General features: G+C 42.6%; 1 protein-coding gene across 3 annotated transcripts in view; it reads left to right on the top strand.

Annotated features, from left to right (window-relative positions):
* scube3 (signal peptide, CUB domain, EGF-like 3) overlaps window positions 1-15,282 on the top strand; it is a 197,251-nt gene that overhangs the window by 59,612 nt on the left and 122,357 nt on the right. For all 3 annotated transcript variants that reach the window (XM_079528503.1, XM_079528502.1, XM_079528501.1), the window contains exon 4: window positions 9,040-9,174. In XM_079528503.1, coding sequence (XP_079384629.1) covers window positions 9,040-9,174 — 135 coding nt within the window. The remainder of the gene's footprint in view (window positions 1-9,039; window positions 9,175-15,282) is intronic.

Below are 15,282 nucleotides of genomic sequence, written 5' to 3'. Positions count from 1 at the left end.
CTCCGCTAATTGCAATTATTTGAGATAATCGCAATTAAGTTTGCATAGTTGTCATTATTGTTTCCATGTTGAAACATTTTCATACATTTTCAAATAAAAAAGGAAAAAAGGAAATAGCATATCTACAAGCACACAATGCATTTAAGTTTAAGGTATGACATTTGTCAGTCCTTTCCTTTTTTATATATTTCAGTTATTTGTCAGATCTGCCCCGTGCACATTTCTGTTCACTGAGCCTAAACGGAAATGCAATTGTTTTTATTTATATCTTCCGATGTTCAATACCACGAAACACAATGAAAATTGTTTATCACAATTACTTGTGTGACAATGAATGGGTCAAGTTAAAATGTCATAGTTGGGACATGCAGCCCCCCATAGCAGCAGTAACAAGACTTTTGTTTACACACCAGCTCTGTACATTGGCAGCTTTTTGAGCTGTTCGCTTGGTTGAGCCTTTTCCCCTGACAGCCTAATCCTCCAGGGATCATGTTCTAAGGCTGGCTAATCAAACACTGAAGGACCCGGGCTGATGTAGTATTGACCGGCTGGACTGGGGGGGGATCACCACGGAGCTTGATGTTGACTTGATCCACAGCCTTTTGAAACACACTTAAATTGCCATGTCTTTAAGGTGCATTTCATTGTTGTCAAGGAGAAACCTCTTATCTCCATAATTCAAACTTATTCCCCCGTAAATGAATGCCCTACTTGATCATACTACACTACAGGGTCACACAGATGTAGGCCTATCAAAAGTAGCAGATCGACTTTGCGCCGCGTTTCGAGCGCGTGGATCTGCTGCTTTTGATATTTTTGAATTTGAATCCTGAAAAGTAACAGTTTTGGACATATGAGGTTTCCACCCGACAGAGACGATTTTGCCATGCCTTTTAAGTGCATTAAAGTGGTGGCGACACTGTATTGACTTCAGCTACTCTGTGAGGCTGAGCCCGCGGTGACACTGTAAAGGCATTGTGATTTGATTGGACTTATTTAATTGCTTGCAAGAAACAGACGAAGAAGGTTAAAAGACAATTAAGGATAAAGAAAACACACAGGATAGATATAGACTCATGTCTATGGTCTCACCTGCTCTTTAGTAAACAGAAAAGGCATTTTCAGGTCCGTATACCAATGTTATCCAATCAATAGACCTCAGAGAGCATACAGATTAAACAAGTGAAATTAGAAGTGATAACGCAATAAACACAATATTGCTACTCACCTGAAAATATAGACTAGTTTAGTTTATTGAAGAGCTGGAGAGACAGAGGGGCTCCTTTTACTGAACAAACACTCTATAGCAATGATTACTATCAGAATATAATGCTTCAACCTTTTAACAAAACACTTTTTGTTTTAACCTACCTTTAATCCCTGAGTCCAGATTGTGCTGTGATTTATAATTATACTCATACACCGTATATGTACAGTATGCATAATGCAGGATGCTAGCCTGGCTCCATACCATAATATGGTATATAATAGGGTATATATTATATACCCTGCCCACTCACTCACTGAGTGGACTGCCTCTGTTAGATAACCAGGCTGGCAGGATGGCTCACTCTGACCACCTGACAGGTATCTAAACATAATGTATTCACTCCAATAATGTAATAAATTATACGTCAAAAAATACATTTTGTAAATGCATACGTCGACATCATATGAAATTGGTATAGGATATTTCTCATATCTGACTGGACTTGCGCTGTTACGAATGCGGCCGTATCTCTGTTTTATTTATTTTATATTTTCTTATTGGACGTGTCAGGTTTCTGTGCCCTGTGTACAGTGTATGCAAATAGCATGTTCCATTCCCACGCATACTGTATGATAGGCGTGTATGCTGTAGCTGTGTGTGTGTGAATCCACAGAGACAATTGGTGGGGTAACTTCAGAAGTTGGAAAGTTTCCTCCTCTCTGCCACATTCCGCTTCTGCATCGAAAAATGGGCGGGGCGAGTCTGCACCACATTTATCAACAGCGGACGATTATTGAGGAGTACACCTGCTTGTAAATCCCACGTGGGCGTAAAATGATTCCTGGGCTCACATTTAAGATGGTTTGTACGCTCCACTGATAAATGAGGGCCAATAATCCCATCCCACCAGACCTTACTTGGATAGGTCACATTCAATGATTCTCTGTTGATTCTTTGTCCTCTGGGTGAGTCATTGTTTAACCTTCACCGTTAATGGCAACAATCTGCTGATCCATATGTGATGGATTCAGAATGATGTTTGGTTTAAAACAAAGTATTTATGACAATGATTACTACGGTAATAAAATGAAGCCTAAAGTCTGGTTGAATCCCCATTGTCTAAATTTCAAGGACCCCATAACTCTGAGTGTACCAATGGAACCAAATGGGCTCTTGCGGGTCCATTTCCACTGAGAAATGGCTCAGAAATGTGCCCATGGCAGATTTAGTTTCAAAACTCTACAAAACTTCAATGTATATGAATTCCACATGACCATGCTCAACTGGCGGGGAATAAATAAATTATGCATTTTATTAAGGGAGCCGTGGGCTAAATCTGACCTCGTGCCATGGGCCCCCGGGGCGGACTTTGGACAAATCTCTACTGTTGTGACGTGTTCGTGTTGGACAGGGAGAGGAGAGACTATTTCTCTCCTCCACAGTCTGTCTCTCTCTGTCTCTGGGATTGTTCTCTTCCATCCTCCATGAAGCGAACCGTGTGTGTGTGTGTGGGGGGGGGGGGATGTAAATTTGCATGCATAGATTGCAGACTGGGTGCTGGCAGAACGTGTTGCCAAGTCTGCTTGTTATAAGCCAATGTTCTTTTTTTTGTCAATGCCACGTGTAAATATTGGTAATTGCGGGTTTTATTGGCTCCACCAGGCCGAAAGCATGGGGAGAGAGTATGTTTTGCACTCAGTCCGTGTGTGTGTGAGTCCCCGTGTGTGCGTGTGTCCGTCCGTCCATCCGTCTTTTACCACCTAATCTCCGGCACCGCTAACCCGGTCGATGCCAAATTTTGCACACACACTCCCTGGATGCCAACGATGAACCTCTGCCCCAAACTTTTCAGAACCAGGAGGCCACAACCCGACCTGCCCTGGTGGAGACCTGTGCCCCGAGGGGCACTTTTTCTAGTTCTTTCTTTTTTGGTCTGGCCAGTGGGGTCTTGTTTCTACAATGTAGTTGCTTAATATTTGGACCTTGCTTCCTAATGTTGTTCTCAAACATTATCATGTCAAGGACCGCAAAATTAATAGGTATTTGTCTGCGGACCGACCCATCTGATATGTTGTGCCTGAGACCCCCATACAAGATTTGTGTATTTATAATGTTTTAAAAAGAAAAACAAGAAATAATTTGCACATTTCTTTTACGATTTTACGGAAATGCGTGCATGTACGTGTGTGTGCTCATGTGGCCTTGTCGCTTTTTTGGGGCTTTTATTTTCTCTCACAAAGTCTGACGTTGCAGCCTGTCAGACGTTGCGGCAGGCCTCTGGTCTGGCCTGCTTGGCACGAGGCTGTCCAGCACAACACTTATCCTTGCTTCTTTTGTTTGTAAAATACTTCCAGACTTGTTTTGGAGGAAACGGGTAGAAAATACCATTTGTTATGACCTTACCTCATATTTCTTTTATTTAGGAAAAAGCTAAACCCAGCGAGATATTTTAAAGTCTGTGCTTTGTTTAGCCAAAACCCGTTACCTAGGAGACTGAAAAGTAAAAAAAAATTATACGAAAATGAATTCAATAATGAAAACATCCTGCGTTCAATCCAAGCCGTATTAGTTTGCTTATGTGTTATATAAAAAAACATCCCCTTACTGCAAAGTTGAGAGGATGAAAATGTTAAATACATTTTTGTGTTTGCTTGGCACGACGTTGGACAAGCACAATTTCAGGGCGGCAGATCCGTTTGTGCTGGAGCCCTCAGCTGACGTGTGTGTGTGTGTGTGTGTGTGTGTGTGTGTGTGTGTGTGTGTGTGTGTGTGTGTGTGTGTGTGTGTGTGTGTGTGTGTGTGTGTGTGTGTGTGTGTGTGTGTGTGTGTGTGTGTGTGTGTGTGTGTGTGTGTGTGTGTGTGTGTGTGGGGGGGGGGGGGCTCTCAGGGGGGCTCTCAGCCCGGGTTCAAAAACCTGGCTCCGCTCCTCGACTGGCTGTTCAGTCAAGTGGCTGAAAAAATGCGCCATGTCATTGAACTCCCGGAGCACTGACTCGCACGGCAGCGTCGCTCGCCCAATGGGACGGACACGCAGTAATCCTTTTTGACCACGTTCAACTTTGTAGGACATGCACTAAGCTAAGGAAAATGGCTGTTCTACAGGCCCACAGCAGTGGCCAGTTCTGTTGAGATATCCAGTGTCGCCGTACGCTGCAAACGAGGCCCTAACATGTTCTAGTATGCGTCCTGTAACTTTCTAACACCTACTGTTCTGTCTGTAGTCTCTCTATTACAGTGATATCCTGTCTCACGCCCTGGTGTGGCATTTTAGCACTGGCAAAGGACAGGGCCCAAATTAGCCAATTGTGCTTTTATATAGCGCCTTACATTCACCCATTCACATACATTCATACACCGATGGCGGAGGAAACCATGCAAGGCACCGACCTGCTCATCGGGAGTCTTTCTCAGTGTCTTGCTTAAGGACACTTTGACTAACTCTGGAGCAGCCCGGGATTGAACTGGTTCCCCAAACCGCCGCTCTAGCCTCCTGAGGCACTGCCAACCCGATTAGGATGGGGTTACTTACAAGCCACTGGACTGTGTCTTTCAATACTGTAGGTTGACTATTCTGCCTGTCCCCGGTGACCCCGATGTCCCCCTGTCTGTCCAGCAGTGTCTCCACTGCTCTGCTGTCCCCCTGCCTGCCCCCCTCTTGCTGCCTTATTAAGGCCATGCGTGTCTGCTTGACTACTTTGCAGATAGCTTCAAAATAGCAGATCTGCTGTGCTATTTATTTTTTGATATTTTTTTAATTGAATCAGAATCTGAAACGTTACAGTTTGGGACATATGAGGTTTCCAGCCGACAAGGACGATATGGTCCGTCCGTCTGTCCGGATCCGAGCACTAAGCCACAGGCACACGGGTGGAACGCGGTAGGACAGGACAGACAGACACGGGGCACAGCCAGAGAAACAAAAACAAAACAAGAAAAAAAAAACTCTGGTTCAGCAATAAATGTCAGAGTCACTGAACCCTGCAGTGAGAGAGTGAAAAGACCGGAGCGTTTTCTCTCCAAAATAAGGAGGTTTTTTTTTTGAGTTTCTGTAACTCCAACCGCACAGTGTTTACATGGCTCCGGAGCTCAGCGCGAGGCCAAATGTTATATATACAGCCAAGGCTATCTGAGAAAACCAGCGGACATGGCCTCCACAAACACAACCAATCTCTTAATCTCTCTGCGTTTGAACCAGTCCCCCCCCCCTCTCTAGCTCTCTCTCACTCTGCTCGAGTGAAGCGAGGATAGAGCAGAGAGACATGTCTCATTTTTCAAGAAACTGAGGCAGCGCTTTTAACTTGATTAAGACATTTTCCCCCCTTCTATTTCTCTCCCTCTCTCCCCATCTCTGTCTCTTTTTTTCCATCCTCTCAAGAGAATTAAAAAAAAATGTTTAAAGTCCAAATAACATGAGCACTTCTCCCTTCTGGCCTGTGCCAGAATACCCCCCCCCCCCCTTTTCCGTTTGGAAATATTTGCTTTGGATGCCGGCCCTTTGCCCCAGCAGCACACAACACAGGGAATTATGGGAGCTATTTAAACGAGGAGAGATGGTATACTGACAGGCGACGGCTCATTTGGAGGGATGAAGGAATCAGGAAATGAAACCTTCATTGATGAGCCGGCCGGCCGGACAGACTTTTTTTTTTTCAGAGAGAGAATTCCTCCGGGGGTCTGACCGGCCAGTGCTGAGGCTGAGTGCCGCATATGTCATGAGAGCTTTTGTGTGAAAAGCAGGACTTGCACCCCATGGGTTTTTGTGCGAGTGCGTGCGTGTTTTCTGTGCATGTGTGTGGGTGCGTGTGTGTGTGTGTGTGTGTGGGTGTGTGCGTGTGTGTGTGTGCTTTCCTATAGGTAATCCCTTTATTGTACTTGATTGCGTGCAGTGACTCACACCAAAAATAGATGATCTACAAGCTCACAATTTGTCAAGCATGTGACGTGACGCATGCTTGTAGTCGTAGATCAGCTAGGTATTTCCGGTGTGCGACAGGGACATGCAGCTAAATCTGGATTTTAAAAGTCCGTGGTTACTACAAGCTGACAAGCCCACCGTGTTGTGAGCTTGTATATCTGCTTTTTAAGGTGAATGCTCCCCCCATAATAGGGTTGCTATAGTGGTTAGGGTTGCTAGTGGTTAATGTAAAACAGAAAACGTTCCTATCACAAAAAACATGCCGTTGGTTGCTTCACAGTAACTGTTAATTTAAACCACTTAGTTTCAACCATGGGAAATGGATACAAAATAATAATAAATAAAAGGTGCATTGCCCCTGCAGATGTGAGACGAGAGGTTGCCAGCGAGTAGAGATCACAAAAGCTACCAGTGATGAACGCCACCTCCTTCATGGCTTTACAATGTGCATGAAAGCGTGCAAGGCACCAACCTGCTCAGAACCAAGGGTATTGTAATTGTATAGCAGATGTGAAGTCCACATACCAGCTCTGACAGACCTTTTCCAACCAAATAACTTTGGCTCTAGAACAGGGTTGTTTCCCAGTTGCCCCAAATGTGATGGTATAGATTCTGGTTCCTCAATGTTGGATCCGGTTCTGGATTCCAACTCTAGCTGCTGTCATGTTCTTGCGTTCAGTAGGCCTGATAAACAAGACATCACATAACAAACCACAAATAACTGCTCAGCCCACCTCTTTGTGTCGGGAAAGTAAGAAAGCAAGAATCATGACTTCTCGGCAAGGAGCTACGAACGATCTATTAACGGTGTTGCACAATGGGCTTTTGCACAACCGTGGCTGGCAGATGCTTGTGTGTGTGTGTGTGTGTGTGTGTGTGTGTGTGTGTGTGTGTGTGTGTGTGTGTGTGTGTGTGTGTGTGTGTGTGTGTGTGTGTGTGTGTGTGTGTGTGTGTGTGTGTGTGTGTGTGTGTGTGTGTGTGTGTGTGTGTGTGTGTGTGTGTGTGTGCGCGTGTGTGCTGTACTGTAGATGAAGTATTCCCATTCCCAAGTAAAAGTATCAATACCAAATAGATATGCCGCTCTCCCCCCAGAGATCTGGACTCCATCCCTGCACGCACGCACGCACGCACGCACGCACGCACGCACGCACGCACGCACGCACACACACACACTGACCATAGTGGAACCCTATCCATCTCCTACGCTCGGCGCATCAATAATGTGCTGTGTACACAAGCCTCTTTTTTTAATGAAATCGTCATGCGAAACTAATTTACTGTCTATTTGTCCAGTTGAAGAAGAGTGAAGAAGGCTGGAGATTAAGTTATCTTTCTGGGGGAATTCTCAAAACCCTTGCAGAGTAAAAAAAATAATATATAGATGTACGTATAGATGATACAAGTGGGGGGCATGCGTTGCCGGTTAAGACACATGCGTTGCCGGTTAAGACTCACCCATGGCTTCCACGTGCGGTTAGGTTTCTGGTTTAAGGACTTCATCGTTTTGTATACAAATGTATGTAAGTACAGAACAAAGAATGTTTATTGATGTTTATTAATTGTTTCTTAACGTGTTAATTTTGTCGACTAAAAACGATGACAAAAATTATCGTCTACTTACTCTACTAGTTACTTTGTAGATTTGATTATTATTACAAAACATACATTAACCACGTGAACCCTAACCAGTTTGTAGATCTGCTATTTTAATATATTTTATACATTTGAAAACTTGTGAAATAGGACATTCTGCATAATGAGTACTTGCTACTTTTGGTGCTTTAAGTACATTTTGATGGACACTTTTGTACTTTTACTCGAGAAAATGTATGGACTGTTACTTGTAACACATTGCAGTATTGAGTAGCCTATACTTTTTCCACCACTTGCCCAGTGGTGGAAAAAAGTGTCAGCTAAGCAGACAGAATTCTGTTGCTTTGATAAGAGTGTTATTGTCAGATTGACCCCTATGACCCTCTTAGTCTGGCCAAGTCCTCCATGCTGCTGTCACACTCCATCAACACCACCGCCTCCCTCCACAGTGACAACAACATGTGTCACCATGTCACTCTGACCCACGTGAAAAAAGAACACTGCACTCTGCAGCTATGGGTGAAAACAGTGTTGTTGAGCCAAGTTAAAGGAAGATGGACGCTACCATGAACAACTACTCAAACCTCCATCCCCTGGAGATCGTGGGAAGGGTTTAGTAGGAGGGCTAAGGGTAGAGTCTTCTTCCCAAGTGGACAACCAGTAGACTCAGACAGTCCTCTGTGCAGCTAGCTATGAAGATGTGTAATGAGGAAAACAATGGTCACTGAACTCGTTCAATAGATTAATGGGCTCTATGCGCAGCAGCCATATTGGAAAGAAAGTGGGCATCAATCTTCCTTACTTCCTTCACAGGTGTTACCAATTGATGCTAATTACGGTTGTGTTCCATTGTGGGTGCTGCTATTGTGCATGCTGGCTCACTGGAAAGGGGTCCAGTGACCCTCATGGTTTCTTGAGAGGGGGTTAATTTGGTTCCATTTGGTACTTGTGGTTTCAACAACTTGCCCCAAAAAGAGAAAAAAGGCTTGCAAAGTACTCTGCCATAATTGGCAGCCGCCACATATATGGCAGAGACGCTTCTACTTATACCCATAGACTCCATAGAGTACAGAGTGACGGGTGGCTGATTTTAGTGTGTCACTAAAGTGGTGTATTTCGATTGGGCCTTTTGACTCAAAGGCTTTCAGCTTTCAGGGAGAAACCAAAAATACACAGGGAAGACATATTTGCATATTATTACCACACAAGTCATACAAAATAGAAAAAAGTACAAAACTATGCCCCATTTTTAATATGTGTGCCCTTGTATACGCTCTCCTTTATGTGGACATGAATGAATTGTTAAATTGTGTTCCTGCAGACGTGGACGAGTGCTCTGAAGGGAACGGTGGATGCCAGCAGATCTGTGTCAACATGATGGGGAGTTACGAGTGTCGCTGCCGAGACGGCTTCTTCCTGAGTGACAACCAGCACACCTGCATACAGAGGCCCAAAGGTTAGCACACACGTGCACACACGACGCACATGTGCCCACGCACGCACACACGCACAAAAACAAACACACTCACTCACTCACTCACTCACTTGCACACACACACACACACACACACACACACACACACACACACACACACACACACACACACACACACACACACACACACACACACACACACACACACACACACACGGTGCGCACACACACACACACACACACACACACACACACACACACACACACACACACACACACACACACACACACATGCAGGTTGTCTGCACGTTGCTCATTAGCAGTGTATTTGACCTGTGGCTGGATGGTGTCACGACCTGTATGAATAATGCAGTTCATTATGCAAATACAAATGAGCAGATGGAGGGGGGGGTAAAACAAGAAATAAAACAAGGATAAACTTGAAAAGTTCCTCTGAGCGCATATACATGCCAGGCTGGGTTGCCTACCCAGGGGTTTGTGTTGTGACGTGTTATAGCGCCACCATGAGGTTGATTTGAAATCATTTAAGGTGGCAGTTGCCGCAGTTCTTCCATGTCCTACAGTAGTGGCAATGTGTGTGCAAAGTTTCATGGCAATCAGACGCTGCTGTTCATGATTTGTGGCATTTTGTCCACTCCTGCGAAACCTTTGAAGCTAGTTGTAACCAATCACAATGGAATATGAAAAAACAAACAAACTGAGGCATACATATTGATCACATGACTTCAAGAGATAATGTATAAATGTATAAAGCAGGCTTCTATAAGTGCAGCTGTCCAGTGATGGAAAATGTACTTGGTAGATTTTTAAGTAAAAGTATCAATACCACATTGTAGAAATAGCTAGAATACTGGTATTCAAGTTAAAGTATTGGCATCAGAATAAGCTTGTAGTACCAAAAGTAAAAGGACTCATTGTGCAAAATGTCCCATTAAAAAAAAATGATGCATACAAATCTTGCTGACGTGGTTAATAGGTATTTTAATAATAATTACAATCTTCAAAGTAACTAGTAACTAAACTTTTGAAATAACTGTAGTGAAGTAAAAGTACAATGTGTGTCTCTTAAGATGTAGTGGAGTAGAAGTGATGGTACTGAGAATTTAAAATACTCCAGTAAAGTAAAAGTACCTCAAAAATGTACATTAAAGTACAGTGCACCGTAGTTACTTCCCACCACTGTTGGCTCCTTGCATTGTTCTGCCACTATGTTGCATCACTCTATCCAGCTCACGCTTCCCAACCTTTTTAGCTCGAGACCCAATAGTGAAATTAGACGTTTGCCGGGACCCAAACTACTGAAAGTAGTTGATCTACAAGCTCACAATGCATCGCTTCGCGTAGCGTTCTGAGCTTGTAGATCGGCTATTTTCACTACTTCCTGAACAATTGTTTTCGAATTTAGGGAATTTCTAGTTTTTAATACATTTTTGCTTTTTTAGTAATGTTTTTTTTTTTTATGTTTTGAAACAATAATAATTAATTATTTCTGTGCTGCTAGCTGTTAGCATAAATCACAGTTCCCAGTGCCACCATCAGTGTCCACTTTAAGAGAAGGAGTTTGCCCCCCCCCCCCCCACAGCACACACACACTCAACACACACACACACTTTGCTATCATTAGCGCAAGCGCACACTGTTTACCTGTCGTCAGAAAACGACACAGTACAAAGTCACAAATTATATCCGAATTTTCGATGGCAGAAGATCCACCAAGGACAGCTCTCCAAAATTCCTGACTTATGAGGTTTGAGTTAGAATATGGAGATAAGAGGTTTCTTCCCGACAGCAACGTGTCTGCCTCTGGTCAAGGTGTTATGGTTGTACAGTCAGTCTAACATCAAAGGCAACCAAAGCCTGTCTGAGAGCTACTTAAAATGTATTTCCTCTGAGATCAATGATGATCTCTGTCTGCTGTTTCACACACCTTGTTCCACACTGGAATAACATGCTGGTTCTATCACTGGTTCCCAAACACTGGGTCGGGACCCATTTGTGGGTCACATTTTTATGGGTCCCTTTATTTTTTGTTTCTTAATTTTTTGGTTTTTAATTAGTATTATTATTTCAAAACAAAACAAAATAAAAACATTCACAAAAAAGCTAAATCTTTGAATTAATACAAAATTGTATTATTATATGTTTTTGCGTAAATTAACGTCTCGCTTGATCACAATACAGTGTAAAAAAAAAGCATCAAAAGTAGCAGATCTACATCCTTGTAGACCTGCTACTTTTGCTGTTTTTGAATTTGAATACTGAAAAGTAACAGGGTTTTTTACATTTCCACCTGATATGAATTTAGGCCTCCATATTGATTATTCTATTGATTAACTGTTGCAGCTAAGGGTGTAACAATACATTTTAACAGCGATACGATATGCATCACAATACATGGTTGTATAGTTGATGATACATGGACCATAGTGGTTCATTATGGCGATACGATACGATTCAGTGATTTCAAATCGATACAGTAACTATTTAGCAAAGAAATTAAATCTGTGTGGATATAGTGCAGGTTTTTTATGGGAAAATGTATGAGTTTGGATATAAGTAAACACAGTGATTCTCTGGCAAATGCATAGACACACACATTTATCGATAGACCAAGTGTACCAATTATTTGCATTGTAAAACAATACGATACGATACAAAGTCACTGTTGCTGTTTACATTTCGATGTGCTTCGATTCTTGAAATTAAAATAGATTGCTTTACTGCGATTAAAATTAATCCTGCTGTGTTTGGTCGGAAAGTGCGCTTCGTTTGGCAGGTGTGAGGGCTCAATCGAAGTCTGATGAAGATCAAAGAACCGCATTCTACTTCGCCAGAAAATGGGGGTTTCGCTTCGCTTTCAAGCGCACCTGACTTCGATTCACTGCAGGTGTGAATGCAACCCGCATCAAATAAAGGAAATTAAGCAAACAATGTAGCGGATGAAAGATGAGTAAACACAGTTGGAGACGGAGAAGGCATATTATATATGCCGTGCAAAAATGTCCCTTTACCATGGATAGACGTGGGCGAATGAGGAGAAATATGAGGACGAGTACATTAATCAATTGCTTAAGGAAACACATAAAAACACTGCAGTGTACAGAATATTCTGTCTGTCTGTGCGTAAACATGTAGTGCTGTCACTGCTGTCACTGTGTGGGGAGTGGGGACTTTCTTCATCTCGATAAACTTTTGCGCTTCGGATTAATTTTGCACTGCTGTCTGGACTCCATGCCCAAAAGAACAGTGCATGCAGAGAGAGAGAGAGAGAGAGAGAGAGAGAGAGTCCCCGAGTCCCCGACGACACTGCACGTTACCCTAATTTTACGTGACGTCCTAACTATTACTCAGAGTATAATTTTAACACCACAGATTTCACTGTGTAGTTTATAAATTTAACACATCGATAAAGGTCCCTGCCGCGTTTCCATTTGCTGTGGATGGCAGTGTGAAGGCAAACACAGCAGTCTACCGTATTAGAGGTGTGAATGCGACATAAATTAGAACATGTGAGTATTTTCCAGGTGTGGAGATGACTCATCCTCAGACTGGCCTCGCCGGGTGCGGTACATTTTGGTGTGTTATTCTGAACCCTGTTCGCTACTCTTTAATTTTGCAATGTGCAAACTGAGCCTCTATTTTTTTAATGCGTAGACCAGGGGTCTTTGATGTTTTTTAGTTTTTGTTTTTTTCTCTTAGCTGAGAGACTGATGAAGCAGAGCCCCCCAATACATATTCATATTGTATAAAATGTTGCAGTGTTGATTTTGTTGACTAAAACTATGATGACTGTTCGTTGTTGACTACCTTTTTTCACTTGACACAAACTAAATAAAAACTAGACTAAAATGTTGGGGAGGGGCTAGTGGAGAGGAGATCCAGTAGAACTAAAGGACAAGTCACTAGTGATCTAGTGTGTCCTTGGTTTGGTTGGTTCCATGGTTTATAGACTGCGACTGACAGACTGTGATCTAGTGTGTCCATGGTTTGGTTCCATGGTTTATGGACTGCCAGACTGTGATCTAGTGTGTCCATGGTTTGGTTCCATGGTTTATAGACTGCCAGACTGTGATCTAGTGTGTCCATGGTTTGGTTCCATGGTTTATGGACTGCCAGACTGTGATCTAGTGTGTCCATGGTTTGGTAGTTTATAGACTCCCAGACTGTGATCTAGTGTGTCCATGGTTTGGTAGTTTATAGACTCCCAGACTGTGATCTAGTGTGTCCATGGTTTGGTAGTTTATAGACTCCCAGACTGTGATCTAGTGTGTCCATGGTTTGGTAGTTTATAGACTCCCAGACTGTGATCTAGTGTGTCCATGGTTTGGTAGTTTATAGACTCCCAGACTGTGATCTAGTGTGTCCATGGTTTGGTTCCATGGTTTATAGACTGCCAGACTGTGATCTAGTGTGTCCATGGTTTGGTTCCATGGTTTATAGACTCCCAGACTGTGATCTAGTGTGTTCCTCTATATGTTCCCATTGGCGGTGAGCCTTTAAGGACGTTAAAGAGGCTGCTTTATGAGATGAGTCTGGCCTTAGTGAACTGTCAATGTTGATGTTTCATAAGCGCTCTGTTATTTGAATGGATCATGTGTTTCAAAGGGCTAGACAGCGCTGGAAGAAGCACTCTCTTTTTTCCGTTTTTTTCTTTTTTACTTAAAGGACGACTTCACCCATTTTCAACCTATAATAACCTATATAAAATGATAAAACCTATTTTATCGTTGCTGTCGAGCAGAAACCTCCTATTTCCATATAATACAGCGTCACACAAAAGTGATCACAAACAGCAAATACTGTAAGGTCGAAGGTCGAAGGACGCAAAGTGATGTGGTTTATGAGCTTGTAGATCTGCTATTTTTTTTTATTTGAATTTGAACTTTACTTGAGAATTTCCAATACTTTTACTTCTACTCCAATACATCTTGGATCCAAATATTGGACACTATATTTATTTGAAAACTTGAGTTACTAGTAGTTACTTTGTAGATTTTGTTTATAATTACAAAACATACTGTACATTATTCACTTCAGCCCCAAAATTGTGTTAAGTAAAACATTTAAAGATGGTGTGCCCCCCCCCCCCCCCCCCCTCCACAGAAACATGTAGAGATGGTATTAAAATGATGTTTTTATGTGGCCACACCCACCAGTTCAGTATTCCTGGTTTGCACGATGGGTGGTGACGGGTGGCGAGCCACCTGAACTGAAGCTGTTGTATGATAAAGGGAGGGGGAGGGGATGATATTGTCACTATATCACTGTCATTTCGATTGGGCCTTTTGACCTGAGCCTCTTTTGGGCCTTTTGAGAAACCAAAAATACACAGGGGAAACATATTTGAATATTCTAACCACACCTGAGGGTCTATTAGAGTAATGTTAACTGGCATAGACACATACAAAACAGAACAAGTACAAAAGTCATGGCACTCCATCTTTAGGTAGCCTACTTTTTCAACCACTGCACTTCGTACACCTGCCTGCTGAAATAGATGCTATTTTCTTGCATTAATACAACATATTATCTTGTTCGAAATGACCAAACTTGCCTACTGATGTCACTGATAGGCAGGTTTCTGAACTGAGCATTAGTGAGAACCAATTACTGTGTAATGAAGATGGGTTGTACTAGTAGATCTGCCATTTTCAGCATGCAATCAAGCATAAAATGACTTGTCTTTTAGTTCTACTGGATCTCTTCTCCACTAGTCCCTCCCTAACATTTTAGGCTATAGTTTTGTGTTTGTTGAAGAAATTGTCAACACATTCATCATAGTTTTGGTCAACATAGCTTAGTTTTTATAGATTTCATCATCATTGGGAAAAAAAAGGTAGTCAACAAACATTTTTCGTCATAGTTTTAGTCAACGAAATCAACACTGACATGGTATTTGAGTAAATGTACTTAATTACTTTCCGCCACTGGGGGCACACTACCAGCACAATATCTGTCTGTATCTACCAGAGAGACAGTATGTGTCTTTATCTACCAGAGAGACAGTATCTGTCTATCTACCAGAGAGACGCCGCTCCGGTTCTGTTCTGTTCTCTCTCTGTCCTCTTGGATAAACACGCGCCGCCCTGTGCTCTGTTAATCTTCCAT

The sequence above is a fragment of the Electrona antarctica genome, assembly GCF_951216825.1.
Source record: "Electrona antarctica genome assembly, chromosome: 2".
NCBI classification, from domain to species: Eukaryota; Metazoa; Chordata; class Actinopteri; order Myctophiformes; family Myctophidae; genus Electrona; species Electrona antarctica.
The sequence above is the reverse complement of the archived record's forward strand: the minus strand, read 5'-3'. Positions and strand labels throughout refer to the sequence as shown.